Genomic DNA, 10506 nt, shown 5'->3' on the forward strand with positions numbered 1-10506 from the left:
AGAAAAAAATATTTCTAATTTTTGCTCCTTCGTTTAAAAAAAACAAAAAACAAAAACTTTATCTTCAGAATTCTAGCTTACTTTAGCTGCATTTTCTTCTTTATTAGCAAAAAATTACACCACCTGTACAACCAACATATATTTATCTATATCTGTGATTTTTTCTTCATTCTCTCTATCTCTTTTTATCCCTTCCATGTTTTCTTAGTCTTTTACTGTTTCCTCCAATTCCAAGCAAGTGACCGCATGTTTGGTTAAAAAGCCACACACTTCAAAAGCAAAAGTTTATATCAGTTACTATTTTTTTCTTAGTTCCATGTTTACTCACAATTCAACTTCTAGGTGTGTTACTATTCTTCTTTATCATAAAATTTTATTTAATTGACATTACATATAATAATAATAATAATATTATTATTATTATTAGAGAAATGATATGTCTACAACATTTTTATAACAAATCCTAAGTGGCAGGTTGTTACTGGTTGTTATTGTTAGGGTAAAAAAGTAATCTTAGTGTTAGTTTCAAATCCGAACCAATAACAACTAACCACCTGTGATTTGTTATAAAAATATTGTAAAATTGTTGTAGACGTAGCATCTCTCTTATTATTATTATTATTATTATTATTAAGAAAAATTGAGTCTTTTCATCGTCATAAAGGGTGGAGTGCTCTAATTAATCACTCTAAGAAATCATAATGAGCTCCTTTTTAAAGAAAAAAATGGTGGTACAATTGTAGAAAATAATTAGTCACTCTATAACATACTAGCTTGTCACTTTGCTTTGTTCACTGTTCAATGAAACTCTCAATTGTGCTACAAATGAGAACCCAGTATGCATTACTGCTAATTTGCTAAAGAGAGAAAGAGGGACAACCTCTGGTACCCACTTCTTGTATCCCATAAAACAAAGACAACGACAATTACAAAGCCTTAGTTCCAAAAGTGTGGAGGTTGGCACTTGGCATTTATTCATTTAGTATCACCAGTTTCACAAAGTCATTTTCACTCAATGTATGTTGGTTACCCATGTTTTCCTCCATGGCTTTTCCTTATCTCCCTTGAAGCATTCAACCTACCACATTTCATTAGTACTGTTTATCAATCTGAAACTTCAGTGTCTGTTTCACTCTGATTCTCCTTCCTAAATTTTATGAAACTTGCTCTAGTATTCTACATTGAGTAATTCTAAGGTAAATTTGGCAGCTCTTCTAAGTGGAAAATTAAAATTTTCGTCTTGCAAGTTGCACAAATATCTTCTTTCAAGACTATGGACTAAATTCCATGACAACTTGTTGGATGATTCCATCCTTGTCTTGATTAATTTGTGCTAGACTTTTCTTCTTTCATGACTCTTGGCTAGCAAGAGTCGAGAGTTGGCTGTGCGTGGAATCATGATTTTGAAAGGAAAGCCTGTGCCAACTCTCCTTGCAAGTTGCAAGTTGGCATGCTACTAGTATTGGCTCACCCATTTCAACTTCACAATTCTTCTATGATTGAAGGATTAAAGATGTTACCCCAAACCTAATGTAAAAGATTATATTCCATGATTTCTCAAATATATGATTTTAAGCAAATTTGGCCCTTGCTTATGAAGATTGAGATTATTGAGTGATTCTATTACTCAAAGAAACTATAATAGTGTATTTGATAAATCGAATTATATTGTTATACACTTTAAATTTAATCTAATATTGACAGTTTAAATTTATTTTTAAGAACTATAGTTTTGAAAGAAGTTGTGAATAAAGAAAATCCAATTGATATACTAACACACACACAAAAGATTAATCCAAAATCATGTATTGCTACAATTTATTTATTTTTGACTATATCAATAAAATTGGAAAATTTTCAAATTTAAAATTAATAAAACCATATATAAAATCAATTATGTACAAGGAAATATAAAAAAAGAAACTGTCATATTATCAATTCTAAAGAAGATGTTAGCAAACTTGAATACAAAAGTTTAATTAACAATTTTACTTCTAAAAATGCAAGAGGAATAGATTTTAAATTAAAAAGATTGATAATATAAAAAGTTAAATAAATATTGTTTATTTAATATATAAATATACAAAAATAACTCACTCATATTATCGCCTTAGCCCTCAACTCTTATTGAGTCAGTCTTACCTTTCCTCCATTTGCCCATACAAAAATTTACAACCCCCGCTGGTCTTTGGTTAACCCTCCAATTAAATTAGATGGTGCCATTTTTTTCTAGATTAATTGGTATAAGATTTCTTCTTGCAAGTTACACAAATATCTTCTCTATATCTAGATTCTAGACTAGTAAAATGAAAGGCCCATGACAAAAGGATGTACCTTCCATGAAAAACTTGTCTTCATTAATTGGCTCAAAATTTCTTCCACGACAAATTTGTTGCAAAAATGCCATATTTGTCTTGATTAATTTTTGCAATATTTCGTCTCGCAAGTAGCACAAATATCTTCATTCAAAATTTTTGCTAGCAAGAGTCAAGTTAGCGTACACACGGAACCATGGTTTCAAGAGGAAATATACAATATTGGTAAGTCATAAAGCTCTTGATACCACGTGTAGTAAATTAAGATAAGAATAGTGATGGAGAATGAGATAGTTCGATGGGTCCACGATATTGTTTGGTTATTATTAAGCTCTCAACAATATCAAACAAGATGAGCTGCATGGATAGTGAGTTATTGATCTCTCCACTTTGTAGATTGAGATAACAAACTAATGGACACCTTTTTCTAGCGCCAAGAAAAACTAATTTTCTAAGTTCAGAAAACTCCTTTTATTATTATTTTCAGTATGTATTCAAACAATACATTTTAAAAGAATAACTTCCCTCCTGTTAGCATTATATCAAATGTTATTCGTTTTTTTTTTTTTTTTTTTAAATCATTGGTTAATATAATACTCCTAATATCGAAATATTCAACAGTTCCTACTGCTATTTATATATAGGAGGTACATTCTTTCTTTAAGGTTTTTGATTTTTGATTTTTGATTTTTTTTTTTTTCACTCAATCCTAAATGGCATAGATGACTAGTGCAGTTGGGAGAACATTTTCAAAGACCATAATAGAAATCAGGCAGAAAGAATATTCATCAACTCTTCATTTATTTGTTTTCATTATTAGATAATCTATATCTATATATTACTAAAAGCTGAAGCGTAGCGTTTAATACTGCTGCTCTTATGTTACGCCACATCAGCTGCCACGTCATTTTAAATATATATATATATATATATATATATAATTTGTCCTACAATTTTAAAATGATTTTTACAATTTTCAGCCTTATAAATACAGTCTACTACTTATTTATTTACTTCCACTATCACCCTATAATAAATCCAGTACACTACTTATTTATTTACTTCCACTATCACCATATAATAAATCTGTATAATTAATCTAGCCCACCTCTTCTTTATTTAGTTCCGCTATCAAGTCCAACCCAAAACCTTTTCAGTTTTAGGATTTTGTGTGAGCCTTTTCAATTAAAGAAAAAATTAAAATTAAAAAATTAAAAAAAAAACGTTGAAGCCTTTCAAGCTTTTTTTTTTTTTTTTTTTTTCCAGTTTCCTATAATTGTTTTTAACATTTATTTTTTTAATATTTACATTTCTCCAACCTTTCTCTCTCTTACCATTTCATCTTCCCACTACTTCTTCAATCTTTCTCCCTTCCTTACCTTTTCATCTCCCCACTACCCTCTACATTAATATCATTCTTCCTTTTTTCCTTCATCTTCCTTTATTTTTGTCTATTCTTATTCACACCCTCTTACTATAAATTTGTCAATATCTCTTCTATTCTATGCATAGTTTTTCCTCACAAAAAAAAAAAAAAAAAAGGTACTTTCTCTCTCTCTCTCTTTCTCTCTAAATTTTTTGGTGGATTTTTTTATTTTTATTGCATCTCTACTTTAGGTTGATAATTTTTTATATTCTTTAAAACTCTATTTTGGGTTAATGCGATTTAGTTTTGTTTTTTAAATTGTTGTTGTTGTTTTTTATTTTATTTTTTATTTTCTTTGATTGTTATATATTATCCTATTGCGATCTAAAGAATTAAATATAGCGTATAAAAATATAATATTATTCTACTACATAGCATGATTTGGATAATTTGGTATTTATTTTGTTACATAGCATGATTTTTTATAGTGCTCAATTAGGATGTTAAACTATGAGATTTTACTAATTTTTGTTTATTTTCTAATCCTTTGTGGTGGACAAAGTACTTTTAATAGTTGTATTAGAAGTACTTTATAATGCCATTCATTTAAAGAAAAGCAAAGGTTAGCCAAATGAAAATAATTGGATAGGTGACAAATTGCAAAAGTTAAAATTTGTATATATACAATTGTGGGGCCAAGAAATAGTCAGGCAACCCCGGCCCACTCCGAACCAGGCCCAAGGCCCATGCCGAGGACGCGTCCAAGGTCCGGGGACTGAAGTGTAATGCCCAGCTGCCCGCGAAACAGTGTCGAGGATGATAACGTCCTCGGAATTCCGAGATCCGAAAACGGGCAAGCAGCACTCCATCAAAGGAAACCTCCCCGAGCATCCAAGGAACAAACAGCAGATACCAAATACCGGACATGGAAGCATGGTGGAGGAGCAAATCCCAGTTGAACTGTCACCTCCACATTAAATGCTCCCAACTAACGTCCTGGCCGCATTAATGAGGAGGGGACGCCTCAACAGTGCCACCTTGGTTGCTGCCATCCACAGAGATAATGGGAAGGTGGCTGATGGGACAGGCACTCAAATGATGCCCTAATCCCTTTACAAATGTAGGGTTTGGATCGATTGAGAGAGGGATATACAATGTAAGGAACTCCTCCTAAAAGGGGGAGATGATAGAGGAAACACTGTAGTAATCTGTATGCTCTGAGAGAACTTTGTAGTCAGTCTTAAAGAAAGAAATTATAAGAACTCCAAGTCCTGGAGAACACGTCCGAGGAGCATTATTACTCATCCCAATGCACGTTCAAATTATCCAACCCACGTACAACCATGCATGGCCGTTGCACTTCTCACTAACGCCTAGTTCTTGAATCCATTCTCTACAAATTCATTGCGGGAAAACTGGGCTTGGGTCCACTCCCTCAAACCTGGTCCCTACAACAATAATTGTTTATTTGATAATATGTTTTGGGTGGCCGAAATTATAATTTCTACAAATAAAATAACCTTAATATATTATCAAAAACAAAAATTTACCCTAATATTGGTTCAATTAAAAAAATATATATAAAAAAATATGATTGTTCCTATAATAAAAATATATATAATTACGAAATGCATTACTCATTATTAGATTAGTTTAAATTGTAAAAAAAAAATTAATAAAACCACCATAAAAATAATTATCACGCGCAATGCGCGGGTCCGCGACTAGTAATAATAAAAGCTAATATAGTAAAAAACGACATTATGAAATTTTCAGGATAAATAAATAAATAATAAATAATAAATAAAAAAAAGAACTTTATATAATCTACCAATGTAAATAAGTAATATTGGTTATGATTAATTTCGAAGGTGGAGAACATAGTTTGAAAAGTCTATAGCCAGTTGAAAGTTGAAACTCATCAGCTACCAATTGGTTTTGTGAAAGCGTTCCCATTAACATTGGTACAATGTTGAATTTTCTACAATGATTGAAAGATGAAAGGTTTCACACGCTTTCTCAAGAAAAAACAATTGAAAGGCAGAGGAGAAAACAAAATGAACGGTCCCTCTAGTGGATAATTTTAGAGAATAGAAAACATTTGGCACAACGTTGAAGATCATTCTTTATATGTATTGACGAAAAAATTGAAGAAGAAAACACAGATTACCATTCCTTTTTCCCAAAGCCATGGCACAATCTCCCTTCATCATCTTTAGCCATAGATGCAATTACTTGTAAAGCAAAATACATCCATGGGAATCTGTTCCTAAGCCCCAACCATACAAGGAAACTCCATTAAAATTATTTTTGAAATGTATGATCTCATGCTCTTTTGTAAGATTAGCTTAGATATGTACTTTGTGTGGAGAATAATTATCATTCGTGTGTGGTCAGGTTGAAGTTGCTGCTGTTCCTACTCAAGAAGAAAAGAACAAGTGCAATTTAAAGAGCAGAAGTGCAAATTAGAGAGCAGGTACTCACATGTTTCTGATGCCATTCATTAAGACTACCCTAAAACGAGTTTTATTTGTTCTTAGCATGTGAAATGAGCCCATTTTGTTACAATTTATTCTTGAATTGTTAGTAAAAAACTTAAAAAGGAATTTCAGAACTTCTTATAATAAATCTGATTTAAAAATTATCAGAAACACCATGATGATGAATTATTCTTCTCTTGCATCTTTTGGCTTATTGTATTATTATAGAGTTTTACGAGGTGGGGCGGGGCTTCGTGGGGCCCTAAGGGGCGGGGATGGGGCAAGAAATTTTCCCCGTCATGTGGGGCAGGGTGGGGATGGGGCAAGAAAAATCCACGCGGGGTGGGGACAAAGACCCCATCCTTCGGCCCCACCCCGCCCCATTGCCACCCCTAGTCTACACTGGAGGTATATGGAGTTTTGATAACCAAGCGTTACTGTTAACTAGATGGAAGTCGGGGATGACGGTGACGAATGTCAGGTTTGATTCAGTATCCTTATGGGTACAAAGATGGGGGGCGCCCTTTGATATAAGAACAGCTCGGGTTGCGGAGGAGGTGGGGAACCAATTAGGTAGGGTTTTGGAGGTTGAGAAACGGCGTAACATTGACGGCCATAATTTTTTTATGAGGGTGAAGGTGGCTATTCCGTTAGAGAAAAAGATACGCCGTGGTGCTTTCTTGGCAAGATCAGATGGAAAGAAATTTTGGGTGGACCTGAAGTATGAACGATTGCCTATTTTGTGCCATTACTGTGGACTGCTTGGGCATGAACTATGTTTCTGTGCTTAGTACTTTAGTCAAACAAAATCTGGGGCTGTGGTCGAGTTTAGCTATAGGGATTGGTTGAAGGCAACAGATTGTAGGATGAGATCGCCATAGAGGAGGGGATTTATGAAGGACGATGCGCAAGAGGGAAATAAAGGTGAACAGCCACGGTCTGCTTCACAGAGTGTGTCGGACATGGGAGCAAGGGGCAACGGGGATGATAGAAACTGTACTAAAACGGTTATGGAGGTGGTGGGTGGTGATACCAGATCAGTGGGGGAGGACTAGGCTGACAATGAGATTAGGGGCGAGAATCATGGGACTGGGGACGTGGACAAGGAAAACAAAGATTCATGCTCATTATTTTTGAGTGCACAGAATTCATGCCAACCTGAAGGGACTGAGTTGGCACTAGTAACACATGGAGAGCACGTGCAGAGCATGGACGATAGAGTTGGGCTGAGTAATATCAAAAAGCCATCTACTTGGACTAGACTAGTCTAGATGGAGGTTGGGCCAAGGGGAATGTTAAAAGAATCCATTTTGGGGAAGAGACACATGTTGGCTGCTTTAGTTGATGGGGAGGCAGAAGAGGACAGTAATAATGGGAAAAAAGTGAAGGTTGGTGAGGGCTTTACCATGAATGAAGCGGTAGGGGTGTTGCAACACCCTTGCCGAGAGCAATGAGGCTTTTAAGTTGGAATTGCCAAGGGCTTGGGAACCTTTGGATAGTTCAAAGCCTTCACAAATTAATGAGGGAACAAGCTTTCGATGTATGCTTCTTAATGGAAATGAGGTTGGATCGAAGTGGTTTTGAGAAGCATTGTGGTGATGTACCTTTTAAAAATAAATTGATAGTGAAAAAGCCAAATTTGAGTGGAGGGTTGGCATTGCTTTGGAAGGAGGAGGTGACGTTGGATGTGATTAATTTTACTAACAATCATATTTTGGCTAAGGTGGTGGAAAACGATGGTTTTGTGTGGCATCTTACAGGATTTTATGGGTGGCCGGAGGCAAATGAAAAGCGGATGATGTAGAACAGACAGCACATGCCTTCCTTGAGTAGCAGGGGCGTAGGAAGTCAGAACGCAAGATCAAAGGGGGGTGCCAGTAGGGACCATCGGGGTAACATTGTCGGAATTGCATGAAATTTGGCAGGCTGAAGGGAAACGACCTTCTGATCCAGATTCCATGAACTTCGCCAAAATTTAGGCGAATTCCTTCATTAAGGCCCCGATAACAGTGTTTTTGCTATTTATAGTAAAATTTGTTTTTCCTTAATAACTTTTAGTTTAAAAGTCAGAATACGGTCCCGTCTGTTTTGGGACGACCCTTAAGGTCAGTAGTTTATGATTCTGCATTTAACTCAATTCAGCCTTTTTTGGTAAAATTCAGTATTTTTGTTACCTAATCGTGTAATTAGTGCGAATTAGGGTTTTAGACGTTTTCCTTAGTATTTATATGTTTTGTAGCCGTCAGAGGCAACATAGTTTATTATCAATAAAAATTTAGACTTGTGTCTTTTGTGTTCTCTGGTGGATTCCAGACCTATCACCTTGTGGATTCAAGGAACCCCTCGTGGATTCGAGGTTTACTACCCAGGAACTAACAGTTTAGTTTCTGTCCATCAAAGAGAGCATCGTGTGTGCTTCTCTTCAGGCTTCTGTGACATCAGTTGGTATCAGAGTCTTGACTTACCCTAGTCTGATGGCTAACCGGTGAGACGGTAACCACCACAACAATGACAGCGGTGACGACGTGAACAACCCAGTCTTCACTAGGGCTGAGTTCCTTGATTTTCGTGATGAAAATCAACAATTTCGTGATGAACATCAACAATTTCGTGATTCAACCTAGCAGACTCTGGACCAGATTCAAGAAGCGCTTGCCACCTTGCTTAACCGAAACCCTAATCGTGATGACGAAGAGCGACGTGATAACTGAGCACATGGCCCTCCCTATCGTGGTCCAAACCAGAATAGGCAGCAAGACTACAACAAAGAAGACAGTGAAGACGAGGAGTATGCAGAGAGAGTCCTTGGAAATCATCGTGGCCCTGCAAGGGATAATGGTCGAGATTATCAGGAACAAAGGGACTATCGGATGAAAGTAGAGTTACCATCCTTTAGTGGTAATGTCTCCATTGAAGAGTATCTGGATTGGGTCAGTGAGGTGGAAAAGTTTTTCGATTATATAGGCACAGCAGATGACAAACAAGTGTGTTTGGTGGCCTACAAATTGAAGGGAGGAGCATCTGCCTGGTGGGATCGTGTTCAATTAAACCATACTCGTGAACGAAAGCTTCCAATAGGATCATGGAGGAGAATGAAAAGATTAATGGCAGATCGGTTCTTACCACCAGATTATCAGCAAGAGTTGTTCAGACAATACCAAGATTGCAGGCAGGGTACTCGGACAGTTAATGAGTACATGGAGAAGTTTGACAGGTTGGCGAATCGCAATGATTTGGAGGAAACTGAAGATCAACGGATATCCAGATTTGTACACGGACTACGAGTTTCCATCCGAGATCAGGTATCCTTACAAACCCTATATACTTTGAATGAGGCTGTAACCTTATCCAAGAAAATAGAATATCAGCATCTTAGGGCAGGTTTGAAGTTTTCCAATCGCGGTTCGAAGTCCTCTGGTTCCACTGCCAACAAAGGTAAACAGCCCATGTTTACACCACGATCACAACCCGTGGTTAGGGAGAATAGTGGTGTCAACCAATCCACAGTGGCAGTAGCAGGTTCCGCAGCCCAGCCGATAGTGAATGCCAACCCTTATGCTAGGCCAACTGGGAATAAGTGCTACAGGTGCGGAGAACCAGGACATCGATCTAGTACTTGCCCTAAGCGAGCTGCAATGAATCTAGTGGTGGCAGAAGAGGGCGAGGTAGAAGGTGAACAGGAGGGTGAAGAGGTGTATAATGATGCTGATCCGTATGCCTATGATCCCAATGAGGTCCAAGAGGATGAGGAAGGCGTGCCACTAGGGCGGTCCTTGGTGATTCAGAGGTTGTTGCTCACATTAAGGGTGGAATACGGTGATCAGCGGAATGAGATCTTCCAAGCACGATGCACCATCAGTAAGAGGGTCTATGATTTAATCATTGATAGTGGCAGTGTAGAGAACATTGTGTCGAAGAGTTTGGTTACCAAGCTGGGACTGAAAATAGAAAAGCATCCCTCTCCGTACAAGAGAGGTTGGATCAAGAAAGGTACAGAAACTCTTGTTACTCAACAATGTCGTGTTACTTTTTCTATGGGTAAATGTTATGTAGATGAAGTAGTTTGTGATGTTGTTGAAATGGATGCATGTCATTTAATACTGGGTAGACCTTGGCAGTATGATGTAGATGCTACTCATAGGTGTAAGGATAATGTGTATGTGTTTTTTAAGAATGGCAAAAAAATTGTCCTTGGTCATATTAAGGAAGGCAGTATATCTAAAGCTTCTAAAGTGGAGGGGAAGCCAGTACTCCTCATAGTGAACAATGAAGATGAGTTTGACAGGGAGTGTAAGGAGTTGAAACAAGTATATGCTGTACTGGTGACAGATGGTGAGCCAAAGAA

At 36.6% G+C, this 10506-nt stretch overlaps 1 protein-coding gene across 1 annotated transcript; it reads left to right on the forward strand.

Annotated features, from left to right (window-relative positions):
* The first annotated feature begins 6436 nt into the window (after positions 1-6436).
* On the forward strand, positions 6437-6952 carry LOC136063367 (uncharacterized protein At4g02000-like). The gene has a single exon (XM_065763668.1). The coding sequence runs from the start codon at positions 6437-6439 to the stop codon at positions 6950-6952; it is 516 nt and encodes a 171-aa protein (XP_065619740.1).
* Positions 6953-10506: the final 3554 nt, after the last annotated feature.

The sequence above is a fragment of the Quercus suber genome, unplaced genomic scaffold (genome assembly GCF_002906115.3).
Source record: "Quercus suber isolate HL8 unplaced genomic scaffold, Cork oak 2.0 scaffold_21, whole genome shotgun sequence".
Taxonomy (NCBI): domain Eukaryota; kingdom Viridiplantae; phylum Streptophyta; class Magnoliopsida; order Fagales; family Fagaceae; genus Quercus; species Quercus suber.

Excerpts from the sequence above, each read along its gene's own strand:
- LOC136063367 (XM_065763668.1), top strand. The coding sequence starts at position 6,437 with ATGGGGCAAGAAATTTTCCCCGTCATGTGGGGCAGGGTGGGGATGGGG.